Below are 15,222 nucleotides of genomic sequence, written 5' to 3'. Positions count from 1 at the left end.
AAGAGCGTGTTTCTCCGTATAGACCCTCTAAGTGTGCACACGCGTGTGGGGTGATCAGAAGTCACAGGCATTTGAAAAGAATTTCAGAAATAGTAAATGGAGACGTGCTGTCCTCTTTATCTTTGTCAACTTGGTATAGACTGTAGACACCTGGCTGGGGTGGGGAGGGCGGGGAAGAGTCTTATTCGAGTAATTGTCCTTATCAGGTTAGTCTGTGGACATGACTGTGAGTCGTCTTGGTCTTGATTGGAGTATGTAGGGATGCCCACCCACTGTGGGTGACCCTGTCACTCAGCACGAGATCCCGGGCTGTATTAGAACGCTAACTAAGCGTGAGCCTGTGAGTGAGCCAGAAGAGTGGGCCAACAAGCAGAATTCCTCTGCTTCAGACTTCTGCTTCAGGGATGGACAGTGGTCTGGGACACGTGAAGGCCATGAGCCCTTCCCTCTCCAAGTTGCTTTTGGTCTAGTGCTGTATCTTAGCAGCAGAGATCAACTCAGGTCACGTACTCACTTTAAGAGAGGAGGCGGGAGAACGGGTTCATCAGTTAGACTCACTGGTTCTTTCAACCCGTTCTCACAGAGGACCTGGGTTCAGTTCTCAGAACCCACAGGGCTGTGCGCAACCATCCACAACTCCAGTTCCAAGGAATCCAATGCTCACGTCCGACCTGTGAGGGCACCAGGCGCACTGACAATGCACAAACATGCAGACAAAACACTCGTACACATTAGATAGCGTACGTAAATCATGTTTCAAACTTTTAGAAGACAAAGACAAGCAACTGATTCCACTGTCCTCACAATAACAATAACAGTCACTAATACTGCATCTCCTTTATACGTTTTTGTATGAGTTTATAGAGATAGGCAAATGCTCTTGTGGGTATTTTTTGGCAGAAACAAAGTCATAATTCATGCTTTCATCATCCTATGACCTGGCATAGAATCTCAGAGTAGTATCTGTCTTGAATACTCAGTAAATGGTTGGTAACTCTTGAATTCTTCAGCCTTCCCACAAGGCCCACCTCCTGCTGAGCCCCAGGACCGGGGCCATGCACACTCTCTGCTCCTTCTGTTAGCACCAGGGAACTTTGGTGCCTCCTGAGTACAGAGGGGAGGTGTAAAGAAGGCCCTGTTGGCCAGTTCTGTCTCCCCAGGGTGGCAGGTGTCCGATGGATAGATGACAGTCTTTACCCACAGTTTCCACATTCTACCATTTCATTCTTCTTGGACAGGCATGAAGCGTCTTGATACCAAGAGCATGTATTCAAGATCCGAGAGAGTCCCAGACTCCATTCCTTAACCATGCTCCGGAAGGTAATTTTAGCCCCCGGGGGGGGGGGGGGACTCACATGCCAGACTGAAAGCCATGTTCCGGCCAGGTCCACCTCCAGACTCCTTCTAGGGTGCAGTACAATGGCAGCTGAAGACCAAAATTCTGGCTCCCCCTCTACCCCCACCCGGCTTCACCTGCATTCGACATGCTGGGAAGGCAGAGGTGGCGGGCCGGAGGCTGCTATGATAGATGGACTCAGATGAGCAGAGACATCCCCTCTTCCCCAAGTCCAGCCCATTTCCACGCTGCGGGAAATACTATTTCCACCTTTACCCTCTGTTCCTGCCTCTGCCATATACTGGTAACCTCTCTGCCTACAAAATCCCCATATGTGCAAGCCCCGCCTCTCCATATGGTCCACGTTATCTCACCGAAGACAAAAGCCCCAAGAAACCATGGAATAGACAGGGACACCCAAAAAGCTTGTTATCTGTCTCCAGGAAGCCCGTGTCTCAGGCCTGCACAATAGCTGGGTATTTTCCAGCTTTTAAATCTGTTTGAGGAAATTGGAAGATGACAAGTCTCCTTTTTGAACATTTTTTTTCTTTCTTTCTTTTTTTTCAGACAAAATTAACTTCCTCGTTGTGTCACCTGACTTACTCCTAAACCACACTGTCTCCTTCTATTGACCATGTACCCCCAAATAACAGATCAGGCCTGCTCACCATTATTGTAAATATTTCTGACTTTTTCCCCCCAGCTCATGCCTCACACAAGAATTATTAATATTAGACACTAGACAATGCAATTTTGGAGAGAGAGAGAGACACAAGTCGCCTTCAAAACACATCTGACATATTTTGCTGAATTTTTATTTTTACACATTTCCAGCCTCCCCTCCCACCCCCGTTTTCCTCTTATGTGCACCAATGCTCTGCAATCCAACTGATGGGCTCCTGAGTCAGCGTAGCTGTTTCTAATTATCGAACCTCTAGAAGCTGTTCCAGACAGCTGCTTAGTGTTGTGTTCCCACCGCCAAAACCTGAGAGACAGAATTCTTGGTTACAAACTGCTAAGAAGTTAAGGGTTGAGAGACAACTTCCATTATAACCTCCTGTTTTCACTCACTTATAATTGTCCAAAAATTGTCCTCTTGCTCCAAATCATTCCATGGTCTGTTTCCACCCCAGGGATGAAATTGCTTGGAAAGTCTGAACAGAAGTGATTGAGTCAGTTTGGAATCGGGCAGCTTGGGGTCAATATCCTTCTTCGGCCGAAAAACAAATAACATGCATCTCTGCCTGCGGACACCCCAAAACAGAGGCCCCTTTATCGTGTCAGCCCACCCCCTCTGCTCCCACGTGGGTGGTCAGCTTCATCCAGGGGAAGAAGTGTCTGTGCTGTGAGTGGAGTGGAAACAGTGGTTTCCAGAACTGAACCAGAGGCAACCGAACAAACGATAGCATCGCACAGTCCGAGGATGCCAGGGGAGGCGGGGGCACTCACACTGGCATCCATGGAATAAAGTTCCTTTCCTGGACCAGCCCTCCCGTCTACAATAGTGTGCTGTGGCTAAAAGTATGTGAAGTAACGAGAGACATTTCGGAGTCTGGCTGTGTGGGGTTTGCCCATAACTAGCTATGTGATCCTGAATTAAATCAAACAGCTAATTGAGTTAAATAACTTTTTTTTGAGCTTTGAGGTCCTCACCGCTGGAATGGGACGGTGACAGTCTCCGCTGCCCGGAAGGCGTTGGTGATGAAGGGAGGGGATGTGTACAGAACGCTGGTTTTGGTGCAGGTTCAGAGGCACAACCGCATGTGTCCATGTGGCTGCAGTTCAACTGTGTCGACACCTTGGCCCTTCCAGATCATGCCTGCCTTGTGCTCCTCTGCCTCGCTTTTGGGAAACTGGTCTTCCCCGGTCTCAGCCTTAGGATTAAGTGCTCCATCCCCACAGGTGTATCTGGGATCTGATTCCAAACAACTTGGGCTGTGATCACTGCCAGCAGGTTCCTGCCAGAGCTGGGGCACTAAGGACCTCTCTCCCCTCGATTCCGGTGAGGGTAGATGGCTCGGGGGCACCAGCTCAGAACTCTTGGTAGTGGACAGGACTGTCTCCAACAGAGACAACGCAGACCCAAGAGGCAGCAAAACCCTGAAGGTGCTCTCTCCAGAGTGGGCCCTGGCTTTGAACTTGAATGTTTTATTGAGCCGTGTAGTTTTATAAGGGCTCTTTTTGGCTTGTGCCCTTAGGGATGATTTGCTGCTGTTCCACAAGGCTCCTTTCCAAACAGCAGCTCAAGGCTAAAAGTGTTCCACCCCTAAGCAAAACATCAGGGCATGCAGGGAGAACACAGATTTCCCCACCTCTCACCTGCTGGCAGCTTCAAAATCTTTTGTTCTCTGGGTGTCTGGGACCTCAGACATTAGCCCAGGAGGGTGTATACAGTAGCCACGGAAGCTCCAGCATGTTGGGAGCACATTAAGGAAAGCCAGGACCTGTCAGTCTTCTGGTTATAGGGGTGATGGGGGCTCTGTTATGTTAACGAGAACTAAAGAGGCTGCTTTTGCAATTTGGTTGCTGTACTTGCTCCAAGACCATGAGAAAGTTTCTAAGCTTCTCTGAACCTTGTTCTTGTCAACTATGATATGAAGATACAGAGATAAGCTAATGAAAACAGTTGTTATTTTTTTTAATCCCACACTCTCATCTCAGCACAAAGCTGATTCACTCTGATCTTCTGCAGGAGTTAGAAGCACTTGGAGAAGCTTGCTAGTATCTGCCCAGTCTTCTGCCTTGGAGAAGAGAGGTGCCTGCTCTGATTGGGGAGAGGGACCATTCACTCCTGTGGCCAGGTGTATGCAGGAAGGCCTGTGGTGGGGACTTGTGTATGCTCAGGTCTGGAAAGCTGGAACTCTTGGGACCAACAAGACAGATCCTTACCAGGACCATGCCTGCCACAAAAGCACCACAGGAGCACCACAGGAGTGCCACAGGAGCACTATGAAGCACCGCTGGAGCACCCATCCTCTGGATTTTCCACCAGGGAGGCCTGATCATCAAGCCAGCCTGCCTTGGACCCTGCGCATGTCTAACTGCAGAAAGAAAGAAGCCTGAAGGCCTGCCATGATCTTTAGCTACAGATGTCTCGTTGAAGATAGACAGTCCCATCACCAGAGTTCCTGAGAATGTTATAAGATTAATGAGCAAACAGTCTTGGGATGTTGGGACAGTATATGGTTTCTCTCCAAGACACTACAACCACAAACCACAAAATGAGAAGCGAATGGGACTGACCACGTGAAAACAAAAGATTTTGAGCGCAAGCCGAACGACGGCGTGTGCCCAGGGGGAGCTCCGTGCTCCATCTGTAGCTTTGGGGGCACAATCTAGAGAATGTTGGAGGAACCCCCCAGCAACCAGCAGGAATAAATAAAAAAACACCACACAACAACAGCACAGTCTTCTTCTTTTTAAATTCACCCTTGTGTGTATGTGTCTTCTTGAGTGTCCACTGCTTGGCGGACCCCAAGAAGAGTGTGGACCCCAGAAGAGTGTGGGGCTGGGGTCCCTGGAGCTGGTGAGCAGCTTGACATGGGTGCTGGGAACCTAACTCAAGTCTTTTGCAAGCTCTTAACTTCTCAACAGCTCCAAGTGGCATTTTGTAAAAAGATGTTATTTATTTATTTTACGTGCATGAGTGCTTTATCTGCATGTACACCTGCAGGCCAGAAGAGGGCCTGCAGGTGTACATGCAGATAAAGCACTCATGCAGTGTAGATGGTTGTGAGCCACTATGTGGTTGCTGGGAATTGAACTCAGGGCCTCTGGAAGGACAGACATTGCTCTTAACCGCTGAGCCATCTCTCCAGCCCCTCAAATGGCATTTTAAAAAGACTTTTAAAATATGATATATTTTGATCATATTATTTCCCCTCCCCCAACTCCTCTAAGATCCCTCCCACCTCTCTTCCTATACAACTTCTTTCCCCCTCTCTCAAAACAGCAAACAAGTAAAAATGAAAACAGACAAAAGAAAAAAAAAATCAGTAAGACATACACACACATACAAAAATGGAGTCTCTTTTGAGTGAGGTTGATACACCCAATGACACCCATTGAAGAAAACTGATTTTCCCTTTCCCGGTAGGTATCAATTGCAAATAGCCTCCTGGTTAGGGGTGGTACTTTGTGTCCACTTCCTCTTTTCAGTGCTGGGATTTTGTCTGGCTTGGATCTGTGCAGGTCCTGGGTGTGCTGCCACAGTCTCTGTGAGTTCATGTGTGCATTTGCTGTGTCTGGAAGGTCATGTTTCCTTGGAATCATCCATCACCTCAGGCTCCTACAATCATTTTGCTTCCTCTTCTGCATGGGTCCCTGAGCCTTGAATAGGGTGGTGGCAGGGGTGACAAAAACATCCCATTTATGGCTGAGTGTGGCAAAGTGCCACAGAGTCAAAGACCAACTGAGCAACTTCATTTTCATTCCTGTAGCATGGTGGTTTGAACGAGAATGGCGCCATAGACCGTATATCTGCATGCTGGTCAACTGTTTTAGATGAATCAGGAGAAGGTTCGGCCTAGTTGGGGGAGGAATGGCCTTATTAGAAGAGACGTCATTGGCAGTGGGCTTCAAAAGCCCATGCCAAATTCAGTATCTCTCTCTCTCTCTTTGCCTGCTATCTATGGATTAGGATGCAAAGCTCTCAGCTGCTGCTCCAGAGCCACGCTTGTCTGCTTCCTACCATGATGATCATGGACTAACCCTTTATTTTAGATGCTTTCTTCTATAAGACTTGCCTTGGCCAGGTGTCTGTAAAGGAATGTTAATTTACAGCATGGCTAATTTAAAACATTAGCAAGAGATCCCATCCAAAGACCTTCTAGGTCTGTGTGATCTGGCTGGCAAGAGATCACAGTCAAAGATCTTCCAGGTCTGTGATATCTGGCTGGAATACAAACACGCCTCTAATCCAGGAGACAGAGGCAAGCAGATCTGAGTTCAAGGCCAGCCTGGTATAGAGCAAATTTCAGGTAAAGAAAAGCTTAGATCCAATCATGGTGGTACAAGCCTTTACTCCCAAACATTGAAGGTAAAGTTAGTTTGTAGAAGGGAGCACCCATGTTTGAAACTGATGTCTAATTGAGTGGCAGAAAAGGTGTCAGAGAAAGACTTGACATAATAGGATATTCCCAACTCTCACAAGAAGAGAGAAAAAAGGGTACACTTATGAAGCTGTTAGTCTCAGAGGCTAAAAATGCTCTAGGCCTAGGTTAGATTGTATGGAGGCTAGAAGATTCCAGGACTAGGCCTACGTTAGCAAAAGAAGGCAGTAAGCCCCCCAGACAACTGAAACAAGTGAATCAAGTTACTTTTACAGCTGTCTTTTCACATCAATAGAACTGTTACTAAGAAATGTGGTTTTGGAGAGCAAAGCTTTGACAGTACCTGTGTCTGGTGAAGGCTACTTCTTACCTTTATGCCCCATCTCACTGGGTTCTCACATGCCTTTAGGTCTGGGAAGTCTCTGGCGTCTCCTTCATAAGAGCACAAATCCCACTCACGAGGGCAGAGCCCTCCTAAGTGCCCCAGGCAACGCCCATACTCCATATCTGAAACCAACAGAGTAGGAGTCAGGAAATCAACATAGGAATCATTGAGGGGAATCAGTGAGGATCTATAAGGATTCACATGTCTATTATATACTTACCCAGACAAGAAAATAGTGGCTTGGTAGCTCAATCAGTAGGGTGCTTGCCTTGCAACTAGAAGGGCCTGAGTTCAGTCTCAAGGACCCATGGAAAAGAAGGCAGGCATGGTGGAACACACTTGTAATCCCAGTCGTGGACCGCAGGAAGCAGGCGGGGTTTTGGGGACTTGTTAGACAGCCAGCCCAGCCTACTTTTAAGGAGTTCTGTTTATTCTCAAAAGAATAAATGTGGACTGTGCCTGAGGAATGATACCGGAGGTTGTCATCTGGGCTGGACAGGCATGTACACCACACACAATATATACCCACAGACATGTGTACATGCACAGGAAAAAGAATAGTGAGGGCCAAGTCCAGACCAGGTGTAATTATTTTCGGTTTTTTGTTTGTTTGTTTGGTTGGTTGGTTGGTTGGTTGGCTTTTTGAGACAGCCTTTATCTGTGTAGCCCTGGCTGTCCTGGACTTGCTTTGTAGACTAGGCTGGCCTCAAGCTCACACTGCTCCACCTACCTCTGCCTCCCTGAACACTAGGATTACAGGCGTGTGCCACTGAGTCAGGCATCAGTGTAATTCTTTAAGCTTTTCAGGATAAGCAACCAAGAAGGAGTCAGAATGGTGACAAGGAGACAAAGGGAACTCAGTGTTTCTAGAACTTGCGGAAGGATGCCTGAGAGAGGTTCTGTTTTATACGCAGCACAGTGACAAGACCAGATGTGTGAATTACACTCAGTGCTAAGAAGACTGTGTATACATGAGACCTGGACCCTTAGATGTATGTACGTGTGTTAGATATATGTGTACACATATATCTTAGGCACTGTTCTTTTTCATTTTTAATTCATTTTACATCCTTATCCAAGTTCCCTCCCTCCTCCCCTCCTGGTCCCACCCACCCACTCACTTCTCCCTTTCCCCCTTCCCTTTTTCCTCAGAAAAGGAGAGCCTCTGCCCTACCAACCCGCTCTGGCACATCAGGACTAAGCGAATCATCTTCCACCGAGGCCCAACAGGCAGCCTAGCTAGGGGAAAGTGATCCAAAAGCTGACAACAGAGTCCATGTCAGAGACAGCCTATGCTCTACTTGCTAGGGGACCCACATGAAGACCAAGCTAGCCATCAGTTACATATGTGTCAGAGGCCTACGTCCAGTCCATGCATGCTATTTGGTTGGGGCTTCGGTCTCTGTAAGCCCCTATGGGCCTCCGTTAATTGAATCCGTTGGTCTTCTGATGGAGTCCTTGTCCCCTCCAGGTCCCTCTGTCCTTCTCCCAACTGTTCCACAAGGCTCCCAGAGCTTCGCCTAATGTTTGGCTGTTGGTCTCTGTGTGTGTTTCTATCTGCTGCTGGGTCTGCCTCTCAGAGGACAGTTATGCTAGTCAACTATTCTATAGCTGTGAAAAGACTCTACGACCACAACAACTCTTACAAAGGAAAGCACTGAACTGGGGCTTGCTTACAGTTTCAGAGTCCGTGACCACCATGGCGGGAAGAACGGCAGCACACAGGCAGTCATGGCACTGGAGGTAGCTGAGAACCTTGTAGCTGGGTCCGCAGGATCATGCCTAGCATGGGTAAAATCTCAAAGCCCACTCCTAATGCCACACCTCCTCCAACAAAGCCATACCTCCTCCAAGGCCACACCCCCTAATCCTTCTCACACAGTTCCATCAACTGTGACTAAGCATGCAAACCTATGAGTGCATAGGGGCCATTCCCAGTCAAATCAATGAACACGCACTGAGAGTCGTTTGGAGGACAGTGAGGAGGTGATTGAAATGGAATGTGTGGCTATGGGCAAGGCTTGCTCCCGCCTGTGTGTCCCATAGGAAAACCGGTATAGGAAAGGTGGATGCCAGCAAGAATGTCCACAAAAGCAGGTCACTGCGGGCCACCTGTGTGTCTGCACGAATACTACTCACCCATAAAACAAGTCAGCTGGTGCTAAGCGTAGCACCATTGAGGGACCTCAGAACACAGGACGGAGTAAAACAAAACCCCAAGACAGGTGACACATCATGTACACATTTAACAACACGGAGTAGTAGTGATCCCCATGCATGTCACATGTGCAGATAAGCAAGTGTAACGTAGACTTTCAAGGACTTACAAGAGAAGGAAAAGGAGAAGTGAGTATCTTAAGGGGACTTAAATATGAACCAGCAGGGAGGAACAGAGAGAAGAGTAGCTTGAGTGTTCTGTGCCATCAACTGGAGAGGCGGTCCTCAACCTTCCTAACGCTAGGATCCTCGGGTTCGAGTGCTTCAAAGCACACTTCTTCCTGATTGGGCCGTCTCCCTAGCTCTGGGTGGCTCCTATGTCATTGTGCCGTATAACAGCACTGAACCCATGATGTATTGAATAATCTTGTTTCATCTGTGTGTTTTATCCTTCCGATTCTTCACTAAGAAATGGGCTCTCTCTGCTTTCTCTAGACCGAGTGTCCAGGGCTGAGGTGTGGTCCATCGCTTCCACTGTGAGGTCATGGAGCACAAAGTCAGCTGACCTCTGACAGATGTTATTGATTCTCTGAGGTAAACAGGTCTCGGGTGTGATTCTACCAGACTCAACTACCACACAGTACATGAGCTCTGAAGCTCTGTGAGGTCCAGGACCTGCCCAAGGGGCCATGAAGGGCTGCCTTGCCGCCATCAGGAGACCCTCCGCCCTCCCTTCCGGCCTCTGCTCTTTCCACCAGTACTTCAACTTCTGCTGTTAGGTGTGTCTCCAGCTTCCTTGGAATTTCTGCATCTGGCTCCTCAGAGGTGGGAAGTGCCACTCTGGGCACTTTCATACTCTCGTGGCTTTGATTAAAGGGGGATGGGGCAAAAGAAAGCCTGATCCCCATTGAAAATTAACTCAGCCACTCCCAAGTCCCAGAGTCTGCTTGTAGGAACAGCTGTGACTGTCAGTGACAACTGGAAACACTTCTGTCAGAGCGGGATCCAATCCTGCGCATGAAGCGTTGGTGACTGGGCAGACCCAGCCTGTGTCCCCTTCCGCTGCAGAGGAAGGGCTCACTCTCCCAACCTGCATTCATATCTCTATGTAGACTCTGTGTCTTCTCCATGCTCTCGCCTTGACGCCTCTTTGCGGACCGCTTCCGCAGAGTCTGAAACAAGCATCCCACTAAAGGACAGGTTTCAGGCGCTTCTGGCCAGGGTTGGAGGCTCTCCCAGACCCGGGAAGATGCTTTCCGAGACAGGCTCGACCAATACCGTGAGCTAGCAGCAGAGGGCGCCCGTGCCTAACCGTCTCCGTGAGCCGGCATCCAGCTGGGGATGGGTGAGTTACTAGCTGCTCCACAGCTGCTCACGAAGTTTCCCCCATGGGGGCTCTGGGCCCTGGGCCAGTTCCTCTGTGGTCTGTGGTCAGCGATGGATATGTGCTCCAAAACTGTCACGGGAGACATTTCCATGGAGTTTTCCAGGAGAGTGAGAGTGGATCTCCTCTGGTTGGAAAAGTGGCCGCAGCCCTGCGTCTCTTACCAAGCTGGCAGAGGCCCTTTTGCCCTGATCTGCTTTCCCTGGATGCCTTAGAGAGAAGAGTTTAAGTTTCCTTTCCACGCCCCACCTAGCCCCTCCCATCGAAGCCCTAATTAATCCTATAAAGGCCGGATTCTTTCTCCAAGTGGGAAGACCTTAGAGCCTATAGCCTTGGTTCCGGTTGAGGGAGGACCCTGCAGGAGCCCAGCCTGCTGTTAGAACCACAGTGGTGGGGGCAGTGACCACTTAGAGAAAGGAGATGATGTCTGGAAACAGTCAAGTCCCACTCAGTCCCAAGTGTACTGAATAATGTAGGAAAGAAAGCTAGGAATATGAACAAGCCAGCATGGTGCTAGTGGGGGCTGGGTAGACGGGGACACTATGAGAATCTGGGTCACGTGGGCTTGTTGTGATTATTTAATGAGTTTTCAGTGTAGAATGGTGAGATCGCTTTTCCTAGGTGGCCTCTAAACCGGTTTTAAAGAGGAAAGTCTAAAAGAGAACTATCCCAAGAAAATACCCGTGAGCTGGACATTCTGGATAGCTTAGTTTGTCCAAGTTCCACACTTACGTGAGACCTGCCCTTCCTTTCTGTGCTGTGTGGGCTTGAGTCTACCAGCACCTCAATCTGCAGACCCTTCTCAGTCACAGACTAGAGATCTCCAGCAGCCTCTGCAGGGAGAGGAGCCATGCCTCTCTCACCCTGACATTTTTAAAACCTATATAATCACGGTTCCCTGCCTACAGCTCCAAGGCCAGATTATAATCCCAGGCTTTTATGAATACTATAAACTTAAGTGCTAGACAGATCATTCTTTATTTTAGGGGTTGTGGGGTGTGCGTGTTGTGCGTGCGCGCGCGCGCGCGCGCGCGCGTGTGTGTGTGTGTGTGTGTGTGTGTGTGTAGATGTAGGTGCACTTGCCCACTTGTGATGTGTGAAAACCAAAGGGGTCTTCCTCTCTCCCTCTTTACCTTTTTATTCTCTGTCTTTTATTCTCTCTGTCTCTCTGTTTCTGTGTGTGTCTCTCTCTCCCTCTGTCTGTGTGCCTGCCTCTGTCTGTGTGTCTCTGTGTGTGTCTGTCTCTGCCTCTCTCTTTCTCCCTCGCTTCCCTTCCCTCTTTCTCCCTCACGTGTCTCTTACTGAACCTGGAGCTACACCACCTGGTCTGTGAGCTCTGGGATCCGCTGCCACATTCTGCACCGCTTCAGAGACTTATCTAGCCAGGACTATGAGGGTGAAGAAAGGAGAGGCACCCAGATGCACATACAGAAAATCTGGGGTCTGGTGGGCTGTGCTCGCTCTGATGGAGAAACAGCAACCCAGAACCTCAATGTGCATATATATTTTACACATGAATCAAGGAGCTGGGTTTCTCATATGCCGTTGAAAAAAAGAAGGTGGGTTCCCGGCATACAGTGAACAAGGAGGCAGGATTAGCTAGTCTTGGCAGGGAATTTCTGTAAGGGCAGCAGACTCAGAATGCATTAATCTTGGAGAAGAAGCCATGGCTCACCGTTTCCGAATACACTGTCAGCGCTTGCACTGGGACTACAGGAAGGCTTGGCCAGCTTCCCGAACATGACCCAGATTTGCCAGTTCCCATGGGTCTGGGGTATTGGGGGGGGGGGGTTGACATGGCTGTGCTTGTGTCACCAATATACTTTCAATTGGGATTTTATCCACTCTCCGCAATCCACCTGTGTCCTCCTTACCATGCTGGGGTCCAGAAGCACATTGCCAAGCCAGGCTTCTGTGTGGGTCCTGGTAAAATCAGGTCTTCCCCTTTGCCCAGCAGGCACTTTACCACCAAGCCATCTCCTGTCATGTCAGCCCTGGAGATGTAATTCTTTATTAACTTTGGTCTTAATGCTTTCTGTCTGTCTCACATATGAATTCCCTTATGGCAATGAGCATGCCTGAATTTTTTTTGGTCACTGTCCATCATGCCCCTGAAAAGTAACTTGACCGTTCACAGTATGGTTCTCTACCTCCTAGCCTAGCAATGGAGCTGCTCTCTTTGCAGCGGAATGCCTTCTGTTAAGAATGAAAGCAGAGGTGCCAACTGTGGAAAAATTTGTCGAATGCCAACTTTGAACTGGGTGCTTGTCTTCAAGCTTTTGTGGAAGCATGGTTCGGTCAGACTTGATGCCTGCTCAAGGAGTTTACACGTAAAGTTAATAGCACATGTAAGCAGGTGATAAAATATGTAGGTGGTTAACAGACTATGCAGCACACGGCGTGAAAGGTGTTCAAACGGAGACACAAAACAATATAAAAGCTACAGAGGTAGGGAGATCAGGAATGGCTGCAGAGAGACGTGGTGAAGGGCCTTAGGAGGAAGGAGGGGTTTGTAATGAGCATAAGGGTGGGTTCTATTAATTGACAATACAAAGCACATGGGGCCTCTTTCATAAGGAAGGGTTCTATCACTGAGAGACAGGATTAGGGCCTAAACAATCCTCAGGATTTTGGGGTGGGGGGGGTGGGGATTCAGGTGAAGGCTGGCTCCATAGAACAGCAAAGGGTCACCGATTTGTTACAAAACATCTGCTTCCAGCCTTCTGGGCGAACAGGTGTCAGTCATTTTCTTGAAGAAAAAAGCCTGCATGTTTAACAATTCTGTTTTTCCCCCCCTAATGCTTTCTGTAAGCTGTGCCTCCTACACATAGACTATGAACTGGAAAAGGCTGTTTTTTTTTCTTTTCTTTTCTTCTCTTTTTTTTTTTTTTCTTCAGGCTTCAAACCAGCTCTGTTACTCTCCTTCTCCTTGCCTGTTGACAGTCCCTAGGATGAAGCCCAAAACAGCTCATTTCGGTCACTGGAATATCCATCCTCATCGGAAGTTTGTGTTTCATTCTATTGAACCCCGCCACCCCACTTCCGTTACCATTGTTTCTTTCAGGTCTTCCTTTCCTCTGCCCACGGGAAAATTGCTTGAGAAATCGAGCGACATTCATTTCCTGTTGGGGTAATCAAACGCTCTGGGAAGCCCAATTTTAAGGAGGCAGGTTTGTTGGGCTACAGTTTAGGTTGTAGTCCATGGTTGCTGGAGAAGCCAAGATAGGAACAGTTACACTGCAGTCGAGGGCAGAGGGAATACATGGATGTGTATCCGCTACTCAGTTCCCCTTCTCTTTGTGTTCTCTCATTTGTCGTGGTCCTCCCCACCCCACTCCAACCCCCAACAGGGGCAAGAGTAAAACCCTAGCACTCCCTCCCGGATAGTCCCCATTCTCTGGACAGTGGATAGTCTCCACTTTCTTTTCCATATCTGTGAAAACGGGTTTGAGAAGAATTAAAAGAGGATGAAGAGAAGGACAAGGAGGAGGAGGGACTAGAAAAGGAGGAGAACCAGGCTGGCTCTAGAAGACGCTTTCCTTCCCAGCATCAACGGTGGCTTTGTCTCCAGCCCAGCAAGTCCTCTGGCCCCAGCCCTGGACCACAGAGCCTAATGCTAACCTGTACCTGAGCCCCCATCACCCACATCCTGGAGAACATCCCAGCTGCACAAAAACACGCCACAGACTCCAAGCAGTGCCAAGATCATATTTATTCTTTTCTTTTCCATTTGTTTGCTTTCCATGGCAAGTGAAAAAATAATTTAAACCAATTATATGTACAGAGGCTTGGCTACTCTTCCCAAGAACTTCCAGAAAGACTTCAGCCCCTTAGACAGCAAAGAAGGGTCACCTTTAGCATCCATACAAAACTCCACCTAGAAAAGTCTCATGTGTAGAAAGGTTAGCTTTATTACAAGCATCACATTTTGGGGACAGGAAGGGACCTCAGAGTGGGAGGTGGGGGGACAAGTGTGCAGGGTAGGGCTCTACACACACCCTGGGCGGGGAAGCTGCAGCTGAGGAGGTTCAGGTGATCTGCAAAGGGGTCTCCAGCATCTCCATGAGGAAGGTGTCAATAGGGGTGTCCCCAATGAGCTTGAAGAAGAAGAGGTGCTCCAGGCATTTCAAGCCGATGGAGCGCAGGGCTGGGAGGCGCAGCAGCAGTTTGGCAAACCTGCAGGGAAAACCAAGGGGCATTGTGACCGGGGAACGGCGAGAAGAGGCAGCTGATGCTGGCGGTGGAGACTGTCTGATGGGTCTCCTCCGAGCTGTGAGAGAAAAAACCTAGAGACGAAGATGAAGGAGCTGGAGGATGGCAAGGCAGGGAGCTTCCAGGAACTTCAGGAACCAGCCGGAGGGCTGGTTCATGTTAAAAGAAGAACCAGGATCCCACAGCATGTTGGCAGCCTCGAACTCTAGGCCATGTTCCAGACACGCCCTCACTCTACCCCACCCCCACCCATCATGGAACTGTGTGGCTAACATTGTCTGCCTTGCCAGCCATTTACTTCCCTGCATTCCTCAGGATCTGCCAAGACTGGGGCGGGGGAGAGAGAGAAGACGTCAAAACAGGGCGTGACACTCTAAGCGTGCTGTTCCCAGGACAGCTATCAGCACCAGATGAACACACGTTGAGGACCTGCCGTGGACCAGGGATGACCACAGACACGGCTCTCCCTCACGGCCTGCCTGTTCTCTGTAACCTTCTTCTGCTTCCAAAACCGAGTTTTCGCTTTCAGTTAACCAGTCACCACCAACCTATATGATCTGCTTCCACCTCTGAGCTTCCCGTTAGGTTGGGACGAGGGAAGGAGACAGACTGGTAGTCAGCCTCCGAGGAGCCAGTCTGTTCGGGGGGTGGGGGGGAATGATATACATGCACTCACTGATCACACATCCTCATACCC

General features: G+C 49.0%; 1 protein-coding gene across 3 annotated transcripts in view; it reads right to left on the bottom strand.

Moving 5' to 3' along the window:
- Positions 1-14,006: 14,006 nt before the first annotated feature.
- The window catches only part of Rxrg (retinoid X receptor gamma), a 41,023-nt gene continuing 39,807 nt past the window's right edge, over positions 14,007-15,222 (bottom strand). For all 3 annotated transcript variants that reach the window (XM_021642600.2, XM_021642601.2, XM_021642602.2), the window contains one exon: positions 14,007-14,489. In XM_021642600.2, the coding sequence (XP_021498275.1) occupies positions 14,342-14,489 (148 nt within the window). In that variant the 3' untranslated portion in view covers positions 14,007-14,341. The remainder of the gene's footprint in view (positions 14,490-15,222) is intronic.

Source organism: Meriones unguiculatus, chromosome 11 (genome assembly GCF_030254825.1).
Source record: "Meriones unguiculatus strain TT.TT164.6M chromosome 11, Bangor_MerUng_6.1, whole genome shotgun sequence".
NCBI lineage: Eukaryota > Metazoa > Chordata > Mammalia > Rodentia > Muridae > Meriones > Meriones unguiculatus.
Note: the sequence above shows the minus strand (reverse complement) of the source record. Positions and strands in the feature narration are given on the sequence as shown.